This window comes from Pangasianodon hypophthalmus, chromosome 11, assembly GCF_027358585.1.
Source record: "Pangasianodon hypophthalmus isolate fPanHyp1 chromosome 11, fPanHyp1.pri, whole genome shotgun sequence".
In the NCBI taxonomy this organism is placed as follows: domain Eukaryota; kingdom Metazoa; phylum Chordata; class Actinopteri; order Siluriformes; family Pangasiidae; genus Pangasianodon; species Pangasianodon hypophthalmus.
The window spans coordinates 7,246,297-7,263,579 of record NC_069720.1 but is presented as its reverse complement, the minus strand read 5'-3'; the positions used below and the strand labels follow the sequence as shown (position 1 = coordinate 7,263,579).

At 38.9% G+C, this 17,283-nt stretch overlaps 1 protein-coding gene across 5 annotated transcripts in view; it reads right to left on the bottom strand.

Moving 5' to 3' along the window:
* Window positions 1–140: 140 nt before the first annotated feature.
* ldb1b (LIM-domain binding 1b) overlaps window positions 141–17,283 on the bottom strand; it is a 30,935-nt gene continuing 13,792 nt past the window's right edge. For 2 of the 5 annotated variants that reach the window (XM_034308717.2, XM_053238149.1), the window contains 10 exons: window positions 6,726–6,828; window positions 5,978–6,022; window positions 5,735–5,810; window positions 4,187–4,289; window positions 3,868–4,040; window positions 3,489–3,611; window positions 3,284–3,367; window positions 2,863–2,986; window positions 2,338–2,486; window positions 141–1,629 (listed from right to left, as the gene is read on the bottom strand). In XM_034308717.2, the coding sequence (XP_034164608.1) occupies window positions 1,399–1,629; window positions 2,338–2,486; window positions 2,863–2,986; window positions 3,284–3,367; window positions 3,489–3,611; window positions 3,868–4,040; window positions 4,187–4,289; window positions 5,735–5,810; window positions 5,978–6,022; window positions 6,726–6,828 (1,211 nt within the window). In that variant the 3' untranslated portion in view covers window positions 141–1,398. Of the gene's footprint in view, window positions 1,630–2,337; window positions 2,487–2,862; window positions 2,987–3,283; window positions 3,368–3,488; window positions 3,612–3,867; window positions 4,041–4,186; window positions 4,290–5,734; window positions 5,811–5,977; window positions 6,023–6,725; window positions 6,829–12,446; window positions 12,896–16,519; window positions 16,744–17,283 lie in introns of those variants that run through there. The other 3 variants (XM_026930562.3, XM_026930564.3, XM_034308718.2) reach the window with 3 other exon arrangements.

Below are 17,283 nucleotides of genomic sequence, written 5' to 3'. Positions count from 1 at the left end.
AGTCAAAACACACACAAGGCTGTTTTCTTTTAAAGTGAAAATTCATATTTTATTGGTACATACATTAATTTAATCAAGGGCAAAAACTAAGAAAAACAAAAAAATAGATATATCAAAGAGAGGGATGTCTACAGGGTTAGAAGAGGGACAGATCACCATTTATTTTCAATTACAAGTGCACGGCTGGCAGAAATCTTACAATTTCAATGTAAATGGATAAAACTGGACTGGGCTTCGAAATCCATATTTGAACATAAACTTGACTGGGCCGATGGGGTTACTGCTTTGGACGGCCTTCAAGTACTGTGTGCACTTGGACCGAGTAAGAACAGAGCAATCAGGCATTTCACCATGTGACTGCACACTTTAATTGAATCATTCTTACACAAATTGATAAAATTAGAGGAGAAAGGGCAAAGACAGATTCATGAGTTTTTCTTTTCACTTTTTTTTTGTTTTTTTTTTTTGTTTTTTACACATTAGATCAGAATGGCTTTAGGCAATGCTAAGGAAGAATACATTTTCATACAGTTATACAGAACTCTGCTACTACCTTAAATATACAAGCACAAGTACACAAAATGAAATAAAAGCCCACACTAAATTACTCTCTTTTGTTAAAAAATAATACAAACAAATATAATTTGAAGGTTGAGATTTGGACCTTGAAAGTCCTCGTAGCTCCTTGGTCTGTAGCTTTCAATGTCGGTAAAAAAAAGGAAAATAAAAACATTCTAGGGAAAGAGGCTGGTATAAAATGCAGATAAAATTTTCCAAAACGTTTCATTTAAATGCTTGCCATCTCACCTTTTTTTTTTTTTTTTTTTTAAAACAATGACAATTCCGGGCTGTTCTACAGCATGGCGGTGGTGTACTGGGTTTCAGTCCGAATCTTCCACTAATGGCAGGGAAAGATCTTGTAATGATGTCTGTTTCAGAGAGGGATGAGCTGGGCTTGAGAGCAAACACACCTGACAACATCCTTCAACTCTGGCCATTTTGTGAGTGTGTGTACTTTGCTGGCGTTTTACATGTCGGCCTTCTCCTCCGAGGACAAAACAACCAACCTCCTTCTTAACTTAAACAAGTGAACTATCTACACTTTCCTCAGAGGAGCATTCGCACAGTAAAACACCAACAACTTCATGGTTACCGTGTTCTTAAAACCCAATACATTTGATTTACACTTCACTTGTTCTTAGTCCTGGCTCTCCTCTGACCCACGGTCTCACTCTTCTCTCCAGCACGTTGAGACAGGGCGAAATGAATGGCCGCCATTTGTGAAAGTGGATCTGCATGTAGATGAGTGAGTCGGCCGTGTGTCTCCAAACCCCTACTTCCTCCGTGACCTCCTCTCTCTTCTCCTATCCTCCTGTACCCTCCCTCTTGGCCTGAGTCTCACTGAGAGGCTTGGGAGGTGGGGTTGTCGCTCTTACTCTCCTGACTGGAGGGAGCCTTGTTGTTCCAGGGACTGTTGGAGCCCAGGGCTGGAGAATTGTTGAAGCTGTCCTCATCATCAATGCCGTTGGCCGCGTCGAACTGTGTGTTCTCTAGCCGCGTGATCAGACGCTCGTCTTCATCGCCAAACTCCCCTCCCATTAAAGTGGGCTCACCTACAACCATCACGTCCTACAGAAGAGAACATGACATTAGAATATTTGGAAGGGGATTAAAGCAACCAGTATCATAACGGGCTGCTGGAACTAATTTTACCATTCAGATAAATTTCAGATTTTCATATTTTTGCATTCAAAGGCTAAGAATCCGATTTGAATCCAATACAAAAACAGCAGTATTTGTAGCCGCCTAACATAAGCCTATCAAAAGCAAACATTCCTAACCAATGACTGTTGCTTTATTTCAGAATATTTTCACATAAAAAAATATGTAGCAATATGTATCCTATAACTAATATTACTAATAATATTAATATTATTAATAATATTAATTCGTGTAACAATTTCCAACAGGCATGTATCAGTCATTTTTTTTCCTGTAGAAAAATCTCAAATGGGGTTCTAGTGGACATCTAGTGCGCAAGACAGGCTCTAGTTTGCCATTATGTTACACCCAATGAACCGTGCGTATATACTGAATAAATAAATAAAACTAGCTTGAAACATTAATTATGGTCCAGCCTGATGATTTCCTTTGTATAAAAAAAGTGACTAAATTTTCACCTTCTGTTTTTTCCTGCAATCCGTTTTTTTTTCCTGCTCATTTTGTCCTGTCTGTAGTAGTATAACGTTAAAGGATCATTAATATTCAAATTAACTTGCGTATTAAAGGTTTAGTATAATTAAAATTCAAATGCAGGCTTGTTTAAATCCTGCTTACAGGTACTTGGCTGGAGAGCGGGAAGCTGCCAGCAGGGCTCTTCTTCTTGCTGTTATTGTTGTTGTTGGTTCCTCCTCCTGCACTCATGGTGCTGCCGCCCGAGATCTTACGCTTCCGCCGCTTGCTGGGTGCCTGCCGTGCTGGCTCCGCTGACAAGAGACAGACCAAAACCAAAGCTTTATGATAAGCAACAGTCTACGCAGTGTATATAGCAGAGACACTTAACAGCTTAACAGTACTCTAAAGATTTATTTAAAAAAAAAAAAAAGCCTTCATTAGCATTACAATGTTTACAACAACCAGTCTGCTAAACAAAGTAGTGCACTTGCTGAAGAACTCCCTACAAATTACAAACATGTGCAGGACAGTACTGTAGGTATTTATTGCTGTCCAAGGGGTTTCCTGGGCAATCACGCTGCACAGAAAACTAATAACATTTTCAATGAGAAGCACATGCGAGAACAGGAAGAGTAACAAAGCCCAGTTTGATAAAAAAAAAAAAAAAAAAAAAGAATATTTGCCTACCTGGAGGAGCTACCATCCTCTGCCACTTCTGAAACAGGCAGGTCTTGAGACAGTCCCTGGGGCTCAAGCTGTATGTCTTATGCCTGGACATGAGCTCCTGCATTGGCTCCAAGATCACACAGAGCTACAGAGCAGAGAGAGAATCTGCTTTATTATGTTTGCCTTGAGCAAGGACAACAAAAGTGTGAAGAGTACAATTTGTTTGAAGGGCATACATTTATGTAATTGAATGCAATATTTCATGGTTTTATAACACTACTCCATTCTCAGAGATGTAGGTGTTAAAACAGAACTAAATTGGAATAGCTGTCATTATTCAGCAGGTTAGGTGTGATGCGATTTCCCACTCTGAGCTGATTTATGACTATACCGCTGGCACTATAAGACAGCTGGTACATATGGAGGCTGTACGAGCACTCACTCGGAGGTAGTTGAGAGTGGAGTTGGAGAGACCGCATCTCGTGATGTTCTTAGACAGCTGGTCCACCATCTGCGGGTCCTGAGCCTGGAACACCAGACAAATGATAAAACAAACAATCCTTAAATATTAATGTTATGATATTTTTCCAATTAGAAGGATGCCTTTGGCTAAATTTCATGCTATTGGCGCAAGTTTTGACACATACGTGCATAGCCAGGATGCTGCGGGGAATGAGCTCTCTGTGCTGCCTTATGCTGAAGTGCCATGTCTTTATTCTCATCATGTCATCAAACATGAACTCCAGGTACAAACGGCCCTCCACGCATACCTGCCGTTAACGTGGCACAGATTTGTTATGGTAGACTTACACACACAATAAAAAACATACAAATTAATTCTAAAAAACCATAAGTTGTCACAGATGGCTGTGGTATTGCCAGGATTTGAATATAATGACTATCCGCCAATAATAATAATGATTTCTGATGCTGCTAAGCTGCTGTTGGCCAGTGATTAACTGTTACACTATCACGCTACAAAATGCATGAATGCACACACATGCAATCTACTGCTTTAATATCTACCTGTGTAAACATAGGCTTGCCATTCTGAGTGACCATCGTACACTGATCACAGTCCAGAGACACAAAGTTATTGTGGAAGGACTCCTTGGGGTGCTTTAGCACGTAGTAGAGCTCAGTCGCACCCCCTTCAAATATACTGCGGAAGTAGCGTGGGATCAGCGTCCGGCCAATCGCTAAAAAACACAATTTCCATTAGCAACTAACAGGCACATACTTCTAGCATTTTTGTAATAGTAAAGGCTTCTAGAAATAATACAAACATACTGAAAAATATTTAAAATATGCAGACCATTAATTCCAAACATTATCTGAGCCTTACTGTATCTCTTAGGGCCGTCCTCCAGACAGAAGGTGATTGTCAGCATGGCGTCATCCTCGAAAAACTCTGTGGTGAAGGCGTCCCACCACAGATTATCACACTCCTAGAGTCACCAAAAAAGTGAGAGAGTGTGAGAGAGAGAAAGCAAAAAAGCAAGACAAAAGCAAATGCCTACAGTCAGCTTCAGCATTATTGGCACTCTTGGTACACATGAGTAAAAAGGAATATATTTAGATTTTTTTTCAGTCTCAGTTTCTAGATGACCTGCATTCAGCAAATTTTACATGTTCCTACTCCCATCTCAGAGGAATTACAGAGGAGTTGATGTTAACAATTGGATACATGTTTTTTTTTTGTTGTTTTTTTAACTGTTAACATGGTGGTTTTTACTGCAAAATGACAATTCCTTTCACAGTTTTCTTGATTAAACAATAATTGAAAAAAAAATAAATAAAATACAATAAACTCTTCTGTAAAATCCTTTAGTGGCTTCACAGGGAATTAACAATGAAACTCTAATATCATCCAAAGACTATATTCAACTTTTACTGTCATTGTGCAGAGTACGAGTACAGAGCCAATGAAATACAGTTTTTTCGCATATCCCGACTTGCTAGGAAGCTGGGATCAGAGTGCAGGGTCAGCCATGATATGGCACCCCTGGAGCAGATGTGGTTAAGGGCCTTGCTCAAGGGCCCAACAGCAGCAGCCTGACAGTCCTGGGGCTTGAACCCCCGACCTTCTGAGCAGTAACCCAGAGCCTTAACCGCTCAGTCACCACTGCCCACCCCTGACCATCTGCAGATTTACCTAATTTGCATAAAGACATGCTATTTAAAAATAAATAAATAAATAAATAATTTAAAAAAAAAAAAAAAAAGCTATAACAACACAAGCAACTGGCAAATATTAATTGTGACATCTAAAAAATAACCTATTCAACTACAGGTACATTTCCACTGAGGTTCAGGAACTATCCAGAGCAAAAACTAGAGTATTTCTCTTCTGCGTTCCTACCACGTTGCAGGAGCCGTGGCCATTATATAAAACACGGAAGCAATGCAGACTGCACAAGATTTGTTATTTTACCAGACAGTAAAAGCAGAGTAATACAGCAAACAACGAACAGGCTGAGAATGTTGTGTTGTTCTTTACTGTTTGGTTTTGCTGTGTAAATATGTCACTAACATAGTAGTGGCAGAGTAGTGGTAGTGCAGAAAAAAGCACAACTCCAAGAGGCATGCCACTAACATGCTCCCTTATTGTTGTTGACTAAATGAAATGTTGAAGTTGCTACTCTTGACTAATCACCTGTTAACTCAACAGTGTTTAGTGGTTAAGAGGATTGGTCATATAGTGAAGCACCTGTCTGATCAAACAGCAACATTTAATATTGCAAACTAATAGTTAATCTTAATAGTTCCTGGTCTGCAGAAAATTACCTAATGTAAAACAATAACTAAAGTTCCAGAAACCGCAGCCCAAAAACTAAAATCAGCCATGATTCCTCAGGTGGAATTGCATCTTGTATGTCTGGGCCTCACTTACCTCTGTCCAGTTTTGTAGCCGTTTGTTAAGCTCAAATATCCTGTAGTCTGTCTGGTTCCCATATGGCGTGTGCCTCCTGATAAAGAAAAAAAGAGGAGAAGAAGCACAGAGAAGGGAAAAAAAAGATAAAGACATAAGATAATCCTTGCATTGATGGTGAGATTTGCTATACATAAACACCCACGTGATACTCTAATGGATCAATTCTACAAGAAAAGAAAACAGGTAGTGGCCAATACATACCCTATCCCAGGCTCTAGGTATGTGGGGGGGTACATGGGCGTTGGGCTGCAGAGCAAGACAAAGAAAGATATTCAATATACAATATTCAAGATTACACAGAGCCTTCACAGCAGCCATGTTTTTAACAATCAATCATCAATAATCATAGACTAAAAATAGTTAGTTTTCCTTCTGGTGTGTTTTTTCACCAACACTCCGGGCTGAAATTTAGTGATGTATATTAGAAGCTGATGATTCAGGATTAAGTGTGATCCCCCTGTGGGTGCAGTTTCAGACAGGAAGGGGATCGTTTCCTCCCCAGACATTTTTTTCCCTCTTATCTCTACAGTGCAGTGAAGGCAGTGAGACACAGTCCCTGCACTTTTAGCGCCCCCACCCTTTCACTGTCCAATCAGAGCAGAGGCTGTTGAGTGACGGCTCGTTTGAACCACAGACACAGGGGATCAGCCTCTGGGGTTCTTGTTCTTCCTTACTCCACTATCTCACTATGGCCAAACTGGCGCTGGCTGACTCGGCAAAACATACGCCACAAAACTGACAATCATGGTTGCCTGTTTTTTATAAACAATTAAGTTGTATTACTGTAACCTAAACATAGCATGAGCACACATACTGATTCTGAATTACTGTCTGAAATCCAACAGCAACACACACACACACAAAATGCCTGAGAGTGACAATAACAAACACCCAAACTGACTTTGTTTATTTTAATCTACTACGCTGTGCTAACAGGAAAAAGACTCACCCCACGTCTCTGTCCAGCATGCTGCCGGGATGGAAGGGGGGGAAAGCACTGCCGTTGGGGGGCTCCTTCGGGGAGTACAGCTTGAATGATTTGGAGGAACAGCCTAAAAGAGATGGAATGGGAAAAAACATTAGAAAGTTATAAGCTACAAGATGCGGGTCTCATTTTTTTTTCCTCCTATATTCCAATGTGTTTATTATTGAGTGTAAATATAAGTGATTAGACCTCCACATAAATAGCTCTTGACTTGGAATATATTATGGCCGTTGAATTCTTCTAAAAATTGCACGAAAATTATAATAACAGTAAAAGGTAAAAGTATTCATTTGAGTAACACCCTCTTCAACTGTGGGTGTTTCTACACTTCCACTTTTACAACGCAATATTAGCAATAGCAATTGGCCTTGGGAACATATTACTAAGATATTACTATCATTTCATAGTAACGACAGAATATATATTATCTACATGTCACTTTAAAGGAGGTAAAAGACAGCATAATCTTTCTAGACGTAGCATGTAAAACTACATGACGGATTCAGACGGAATTTGTCTGTTGGAAATTGTTTACCACTTACATAATCACTTAATGCCACTTTTGATACACATGAACTGTTCTTTTTTTAACCTTTGATTAAAAGAGATAATATATAATTGCAAAACGGACATGCTTTTGACAGAGCACCTTTTCTACCTGAAGCTACAAGAGTCAGTTGGTCAAATAAGTTTACAATACATGTTTCAACAGGCTAAAATCAGAACACAGGAACTTAGGCATTTAAATATGAGTTTTCCTCTTTGAATATGTAAATATTACACTCACGCAAATAGTATTCAATCAGTGATGTTCATTCTGACAGCCCTATCACTTCTAGTACACACTGATGAAATTGCTCATCTCAAGAGTTCCCAATACGCTCATACTGAACATCCTTTCAGTACAGTGTGTCTTTACTCTTCTACACTCTAATGTTGTATAATCTCACTATCCAGTATCACAGAGAAGACGATGGGCTCCCTTTTGAGTCTGATTCCTCCCTCACGCTGTCTCAGGGGGTTTCCCTCGCCATGGCCACCTCTGGCTTGCTCATTAGGGATCTAAATCTACATCCGGATTTCTGCAAAAGTGCTCTGTGACAAAGTCTATTGTTAAAAACGTTATACAAATCAAATTGAATCGAAAATTCTTGCTTCAGCTGAAACCATTCAATACACGGTATCAATAAAACCGTGCGCCGTCACTAAACATTAACTATAAAGGTCAGATTATCATTAGTTTGATGATTTACATGTGAATTCAGAAATCCTACTGAGTCTGAATGAGAGCAGCGGTCGCTTCGACATCATCTGGGGCCTAAGCGCGTGACTGCTATACAGGGCAATACAGCACACCCTCATTTCAATCCACTGCACAGGTCAGGACCAGTGGAAGGCTCATTTGCTTGCTCTCTGTTTTTCTCTCACTCTCTCTCTCTCTCTCTCTCTCTCTCTCTCTCACACTCACACACACACACACACACACACACACACACACACACACACACACACACAGCTATAAACAGAGGGCAGGAGGGGGTTGTGGAGTGCAGACACACCCCTCACCCTATCCATCCCGCCTATTAAATGGATCTACTGCGCGACGCATTCAGCCTCAACGGGGTCATGACCTCCACTGTCACGGGAACGACTCTGCCTAATAATGACTGGCCGTCTCGTCTCGCAAATAAATCTGTGAAATGTCAATGATTTTTGCCCGTCATAAAAGCACACACTGGGTTTTACGAGTTTTGTCTTTTGTCAACCTGTGTTATAAGATACAAGATTGGCTAAAGCCTAAGAGGTCTGCTCATTTCCAAGGGAGTCTGAAATCAGTATTTCCAGTTAAAGGGACGCTCAGACATGCACTGATTATTGGGATATTTACACACAACCAACCAAAGCTGTTTTTCAGAGCACTAACTAGATGTCAGGTGCTAAATATTTGGTGCTTAACTATTTGACTGTGATGTAACACATACAACTAAATACATTCCATTAACCCGGTGTGAGTTTAAAAAAAAAAACAAAAAAACAAGTACCCCCAGAGCATACAAATAAATTTGTGGAATAATAAATAGTTTGCCTTTGTTTCACAGCCCAAATAAAAACTGAATGTGGAAATATCTCAACACACAAATCACAATACAAAATGTCAAAATTGATAAATATGAATGAAAATGCAAACACCTTACCTACTCATCATATCAAATAGCACTACAGTTTGCTAACTAAGCTACTAGGGCTGGCCAATATGACAATAAAATATCCATATTGTGATACAGTATGTCACAACATGCTTTTTTTGATATACTATGGATATCATGATATCTGTTTTGTTTTGTTTTGTAATTTAATTACAAACTGATTGGAAGCTGCTGAGTTAATGTTCAAAATGTTTACCTAATCTTTAAAATTGTAAAATGTTAAAATATTTCCAGGCATTTTTCTCCTTTCCAGTGTTATTTGTATGCTATGATTTTATTGTCATATCGCCCACACTTACTAAATAACCACCTAGTTAACCGCTAGTAAACTTGGAGTCTTGGCATATTCCCAGCAATTTACTTAACAGTGGTCAAACCTATGGCTTTTCAATTAGTACAGGATCCTGTCATAATTTACACATCAGCTCAACAACCTGGAGCTATTTTGTGGGCTCATATGCAACATTCCTCAAATCGTTTTTAATGAAAGTGCTGAGTCTCCTTTTAATCCGTAAAATATAAGTTTAGTGTTGCATTAAAATTTTGCTTATCCAAAAAAAATGCTGCTTATCTGTAAGGAGTTAACCATTTACACATCACGGAATAAAACAACTGAATTCAGATCAACTGCGCACACACACCTTCTGTATACGTGCCTTTCTATTTTCTATCGCAGCACATTAGCACCATGGGCAGATTTCTTCATCCATTGTTAACTGTCAATAATAGACCTGTCAATAAAGCAACCGACCAGCCAACGCCTGTGTGTTTATCTGAATCGAACTGCCTGACATTCTACCATGGTGAGGATATGATAAATAGCCATCTAGCTGTTTCTTTCCATTTCACAAATGCTCTTAGAGAGCCGTGTGTAGTACAGCCGGGGACATGGGGGTTCATTTGGTCTCCAGGAAATGAATCAAGACCTGGTCATTTCAGGGTGCTCCATCAGAGCCATGTCCACCCCCTGTCACAGCTTGAGCTTTTATCCATCTCCACGGTCTCTTCATTAATTGTACCTCTTCGTCACACCCACTTCTTCTGACAACTTCTTATTCTCATACACACCTGCTACTAAAAAGTGTGCTAATGTACTAATGAAGTCTATGGAAAGCTGTTCAGAGTTTGAACATTTAAAAAAGCCACAGAGAGCCACATCAAATTTTGGTAATATCATAACAGTGATAAAAGTGAGTCTTTCAGAATATCAGTTCATTTCACACACACACACACACACACACACACACACACACACACACACACACAGAAACACCCTTCCTGCATCAGTTTACTGCCTTCATGAAACATTCATCTGTGACTTTAAAGCATTAAAAATTAAGGGTGGACGACACTGGTCACACAGCTGTCCTGTGCAGCAGCACCTCCGCACAGTGGACACAATGCAGTGTATTTCCACACAGCTGTCATACGTTATCTTTACGGCCCACAGGTCAGTGGTATACACTGTTCATGCTGCAAGGCAGTGTGTATGGCTGCAGTTTTAAACAGAATGTTCAACACTCATTTCAGACTAGCAAAGTGCCAATATTTTTATATCAAAATAATTGCTTCACCTGTTACATGCCAGTTTATGGACTACTGAATTAAAAAAAAAAATTATTGCTAATTTCATTTTGCTTTAATGGAGCTGCCATTTCATGGGATTGCTTTAGAGCTTCAGAATAAAAAAAAAAAAACCTGCAAGATGCCTGTGCTTGTGTCTTTATCAGAGGCACAAACACTGCTCAAAGTGCTTCCTACCCAGACAGCCTCCTCCTGAATGAAAACAGACACAGTGGTGGTGACAGAAACAGTATTATGTAGCATATTGTATAATCGACTATTTGCACAAGCCTAGTTCAGACCGTCATTTGTTGACCATGTACATCTTCAATTAATTCTGTAATTCTGCACTTCTGCACATCTCAGATTCTGCGATCTTACACTGCCAAACCTGACTCCACTGCCAAACCTGTGCATGTGTGCAAGTGTGTATTAGGGAAGGAGGAAGTCTACACTCCAAATGAGAATTTCCTTTGAATCACAGCAGCTAATTAAGACGTGTTTTTCCCCCCCAGAAGAGACAGAAATGACTACCGCATTGCCATTAAGAGCGATAAATAAGTAAATAAATAAATAAGCAACAGTCCATTAGATCTTAAGAGCATACCATTAACAGAGATCACTCAGCTGGTGGTTAATGACTGTCTGTCTAAATCAAATCAAGCAACAAACACTAACTTCCTGTGCTGTAAATTGCTTTCTTCAAAACAACACCTCCCCCTCGCTCTGATCACACACAGGGCCTCTTTCCTACACACAGAGAAGCAAAACACATCACACTAAAGGCTAAAATGTGCTGATAATCTAATTCACCTCAAAATGTGCCACATTATGAGTGGTGCTGACAAGACAGAGAGGAAGCAAAAATGCACTAAGGGACCCGCAAATTGCAGCAGCCACAGCGTAGGACATCCATCTTGCCAAACATGATTCATTACTAGCAAGGGCGAAACAAGCCAGCATATCTCATTCTGGGAATAATACTCTTAATGCTTAATAAAATGTGATGTTTATGAGCTGGTGCTCACAGATGTGGAAAAATCAACAAGCCCAAGTGCATGATAACATGAAGTTTGAAGCTAAACTTGTCTTTAGAATGTTGCAAAGCCAGTAACTCTGCATAGGTTTTGTTCATCTGTTTCTGGGGCAGAGTGCAAAACAATTTCCAAAGTGATCAACAAATTCATATAGAATTCATACACTTTAAAATTAGAGCAACTATATTCCAAACAGGTAGGTGACATGTCACAAAAAAAAGGGAAACTAAATAAAAGATTAATAATATGCTAGTTCATAACATTTAGAAATATACAGAGAATTGTTTTTGATTTCAATTTCACAATAAACAAAAAAGATTTGAAAGGTGTGAAATTTCTCCTGGTCACAAGACAGTCTTGAAGCCTCACTACTCAAGGAAGCTGGCTACACAAGGCTGCATCCCAAACGGCTCCCGCTTGGACACGATGTGCACTACATAGCGCCTACAATCCATTATGTCACTTGCTGTGCAGTGCACTCGCGTAGGGAGAAAACAGCCGTTTGGAACACAACTTCCCCACTGCTGGTTAGCTAGCTAGCTTGTGTTAGCCTAGCATGATTTAACGAACCAAAACACTTCTGAAGACAGCACTTAGCATAAATGTTAAAACAATGTTTTTGTTACTTGTTTTGCGCGGTTTTCTGTGATTAATTAAACTGAAGCACATTTTGGAGCCATTTCAGTCTCCTTTCTATCCGAGCTGAATTAGCAAGCTAGCTACCTAGCTAGCTAGTGGACTAGCGTAAAACGGCTACAATACATTAAAAAATATCAACGAACTGTATAACAACAAAGCATGCATTATGTATCTTTTTTAAAAATAAAGTAATACAATTTAGAATACATGCGATATAAAGTGAAAAAACATTATTTTACCTGTAAGAATTGGTTTTCACAAGATTAATGTTTACAAGCTCCAGCGGTAGCACAGTGGAGCTCAGTTCCGGAGCTCGAGCTGAGTACGGTGGCTACTGTGGAGCAAAACTAAACGTCCCCGACCCAAACTCTACAACACTACCAACAACCGGGGGAAAAAGCATCGAAAATGCGACTGAGGAAAAAAACAAACCGCTAGACTGATGTGCCCGCGATGCCGTTTGCCATTTCCGTAAGCCTGCTAGCTGTGGTGTTGTGGACGGAGCCCGTTATAAGCCCTTTGTTCCAGGGCAGGCATGAACAATAAAGCTGTAGGCCCTCCTCTCTCTCCTTTCACCTCTTTCTCCTCTCTGTCTCTCCCCCACTGGCTTCTCCTTATCATCTCCTCTCTTTCTCCCACAATCAACCCCGGGAGAGAGAAACCCAGTCCACCGCCCTTCCTCACCCTCCTCCTCCTCCTCTTCCTCCTTTTCCTCTTCCTCCTCTCCAGTTTCAGCACATTTTTGCATCTCTTCTTATCACATGTACTGCCACACTTCTACATGTTTACATAAAAAAACACACACAGTTTATTCCCTTATAGTTATCAATTCTATTAAAATCTCTTAGTATGCTATATCTTTTTTGCACTCAGATCCTCTAGTAAATATTAAAAAATTTACACCTTATGATTTTTTAAAACATTGGTCTTTATTATTTTTTAATTTGTTGCTACTGCATTTGAGGGAAAACAAGCAAACTAAGAATTTCCTTGTACTAGGAGCTTGTGCGTATAATAAAGTTCCTGAAACTGATTCATCGTTTTACAAATATAATCCAATATATTTAAAATATTATGCACATTTGCACTATGATGTTTGTTTGTTTGTTTGTTTGTTTGTTATGAACTTTCCACTCTTCAAATCTTTTACACTTCTTCTATTTTTATTCATTCATTCATCACCAGGCATGACGTGGGAATACAGCCTGGACTGGATGTGACTCCACAACAAGACACCACACACCCACACCTTCACACACTCATTCACACATAGGTACAATTTTAGAGTCCACTGTCTACCTACTGGCATGGTTTTAAGGAGTTGGGAGGAAATCAGAGAAGCCTTAGGAAACCCACAGACGAGCAGAGAACATGTGAAACGCCACGCAGACAATGACACAAGCAACAAGAACCAGGGACCCCGGAGCTAAGAAGTGCAATTTAGAACTTCAATTTAGCTTTTATTAAAATTTCCATTCAAATCAAGTCAATGTTATTTAGACCTGTTTTTAAGTTATTAAGATTTAGATTAAGCCCATTTAATTCAGCTGACCACTTAATTAGACAATAGAGGATGATCTACACCACCACACCATCTACCATCTGCACCACTGCATGATCTACACCATTGTTTAAAAAATGCAGACCATAGATTATTCAAATAGATTAAATCCAATAAAAATACAAAATCCAAAAAAAAAAACCCAATTAATTTAATGATGAATCTAAAATTCATTCATGTTGCTAGCAAGGGCTTAATGTAACCCCATTACAGCAGATTATAGTCATCAATTTGTCTAATCAAATCAATGATGCAATTCTGCATACAAACACCTCAGCTGCATTAGGCCACTTCATAGTCGAGATCCTTTGACTGCCAGGTGACCGATAAAAGACAACACAGCTCTGGGGATTTAAAATGATCAGTTCCCACTGAGGTCGATAGCTGGCCACTTCATGTCATGGCACAAAATCAATAAATGTGGTTTCAGGACATTCTGTGTGGTCCGTTAAAAAAATACTGGAGATATCTCCATCAATAATAGTCTTGCATAACATAAAAGCATTTCAATATGTCAATCATTGGCTTATTTCCACAGAAAATAATCCAGGTCACTACCTTCCTACCTAAATACGCACCAAAACACACACATACACTCACACATACACACACTCATGTGTATATATATATATATATATATATATATATATATATATATATATATATATATATATATATATATATATGTGTGTGTGTGTGTGTGTGTGTGTGTGTATTTATTACAAATTAGCCTTTGACTCTTTAAGATTGTATCATTTCCATTTTGACTGCCTGCTTGTGATTAGTATTTATAGCACTAGCACTTACTCTAAGCCTAATGTTTCACCATGGCTGTCGCTGTTTGTCCAACAGCTATCTTGCACTTGTTCTGGTTAACTGGTGGAAACCTGCAGCACTTTTATTACTCCTTTAACAGCTCTGTATTTGCAGCTGGCGTACAAGTCAACAGTGAACAACTGACAGACCAAAAGTAAACTCCACAACCGAGAGCTTTCCAGTTGGCACAATTTAAGTGTCAGCTCCAGTGTCAGCACGTTGTAACATTAAATATAACTATAAATGGATAAAAATTATGATGTTGTTCTTTAATAAAACAAAATACTGTTAGCATTGACAAATTGTTGTGGCAAAAAAAGGAATAAAACACTTAGGGACATGCTGTTATAGAAAAAAAACAACAACTTCCGTTCACTCTACTGCATCATTAATTATTTTCCTGTAACAAACCACCCAGTTATGTTTTACTCCTTATTTACTGAACTGATGTTATTACACTCATTCCAACTGTTAGTTTAGAAAAGTGTTTTTAGAACTATAAACTGATCTATAGTATAAATAAGGAGTTGGGATAAGTAAGAAATATTCATTAGAATAATAACTTAAGGCAAATTTAATTTATTGGTTCAAGCATTTAGAGGATTTGATGTGAAATGCATGTGTTGCTATTTTCCTACTACTACTACAGGTTTCTCCCTCATTACCCTCACTAATGCAAACACAATCTGACAGTCTCACCAATGAATAGGACATGTGAATATAGCATATCCCACCATGCTTGTCTTCATGTGGGGTACGCTCTTAGACAATAGGACCCTGTGGGATCCTTAAGCCCTTTACCTATATGCTACACTGTAAACACACACTCAGTAGTACCCTTACTTGGGATCACTTTTGGTGGTAAAGCCTTCAGAGTGACAGAGGGGCAACTGATCCAAAGCCAACACATGGAAGTCCATGTACAAGCCTGAGTACTAGCACAGAATAATAACCAAAGAAAGCATACGAGCCATTTCCAAATGTTTTTAAAGGGACACCATTGTTGTTCAGTCTAAACACCATCTAACACATCTGTAGTGAATGTGTAATTACTATGGACAAGAATTTCTAATTGTTACCTGTACTGAGAAGGGAACTGTAAACCTGTTGACATGAAATAATTATAATTATAATAAACTTATAATTAAAGCCTAGGGGCACCTATTTTGTATATAAATGTTAATGTGAAACATGTATTTGTACAGCTCTTTCAGGAATTCCTCAAAATTATTTGTAAATTAAACTGGAAATTGTAAATGGAGATGAAAAATATGAAGAAAAAAAAAGTGAACAGTGCTAAAAGTAAACAAGGAAATGCAACAGTTTTGATCTGATCTTACTTGGACACCACAAAGCCATTTGGAAAAATGTAAGTAACCAGAATGAATTTTTTCCCTCCAGTTTGATAAAGCTTCATAAGAATATAAGCTTTGGTAAGAGTTTTACTCATGTCTATCCCATCATTTATTGTTAACATTTTTAGGTTTGAATTCACATTATGTATGTAATTAAAAGTTAATTAGCAGAATTCAACACCTGCCCTGAGTTTTAAATAAGTTTTTTTTTGTCCCTGTAGAAATTGTTGTTCATGGTAATCACTCATACACAACAGATGTATTAGATGGAGATTAAGTTGAAAAAAGGCTGGCGTATCCCTTTAAAAAAAAAGGTATGCGAACTCAAATATGACTGTGTTAGTAACCAGAAGGCTGTGAGTTCAAATCTCAGAGAGCCACGGAGCAAACCGTCAACTGCTCAATTCTATGTCTGGTGTAGATTTTGCCTCATTTGTGAGTCACTCAAAGATTCTGCCAAGAGAATAAATAAACATTTAACACAGCCTGTTTAAAACTGAAACTCGTTCAGAATCTAAGGAAAGAACAGAATCTCAGTAAGAACAGAAAATATGATGGGTGTAGAATGGTTCTTTCTTACCAGGTGTTTCCACATGGTCAGTCATGATGAAAAGTCTCACTGTTCTCTAGTGAAGATTCGAACTCCCTAGACTACAAGTGTATGAGGTGGCTATAAGGCTTGCTCTCACTTTTTTAATATTCTTCTTCTTCTTCTTCTTCTTCTCTCTCTCTCTCTCTCTCTCTCTCTCTCTCACTCTCTGCTGGATATCTCTGGTGCCCAGGCTGCAGGGTGAAGGGGTGTCATTAAGTGCTGGAGGGGGTTGAGGACTCTCTTACCCACCTTCTGTTCACTAGTCAACAGGAAGTCCTGAGGCACACATCTGCCACACGCCTGATAACAGGCTGAACTGAACGTTCTACCAATAGTGCCCCCCTGCTCTTCTAGCTGTCCATCTTCTGCTTAGTGCCCGTTTGGAGATATGTTAAACTGACATATTGGTACAGCAAAAACCATGACAATGCATTTTTACTACATGATTTCATCATTTCAGTTGCAAAATCACTATGAGGATTGTTAGGGGTTCTTCCTATAAAAAAAAAAAAAAAAAAAAAAACCTCAAATAGTAAGCCAAGATGTGGTTGGTGTCTGTTGTTTGCTTTTTTTTGTACTTGAACTACCAAAAGAATGTAGCTAACAAGTAATGGAAGTCTATCTCGCCCAAAATCTTTTCCATAAACACATGCCCAAATCTTCATATAGCTGCAATAAGCAACCTTGCTAAGCTCATTCCTGTGCTTTCTTTCTTATATAGATGATTTCTTTTTAAAGCTGGAAGGGTCTCT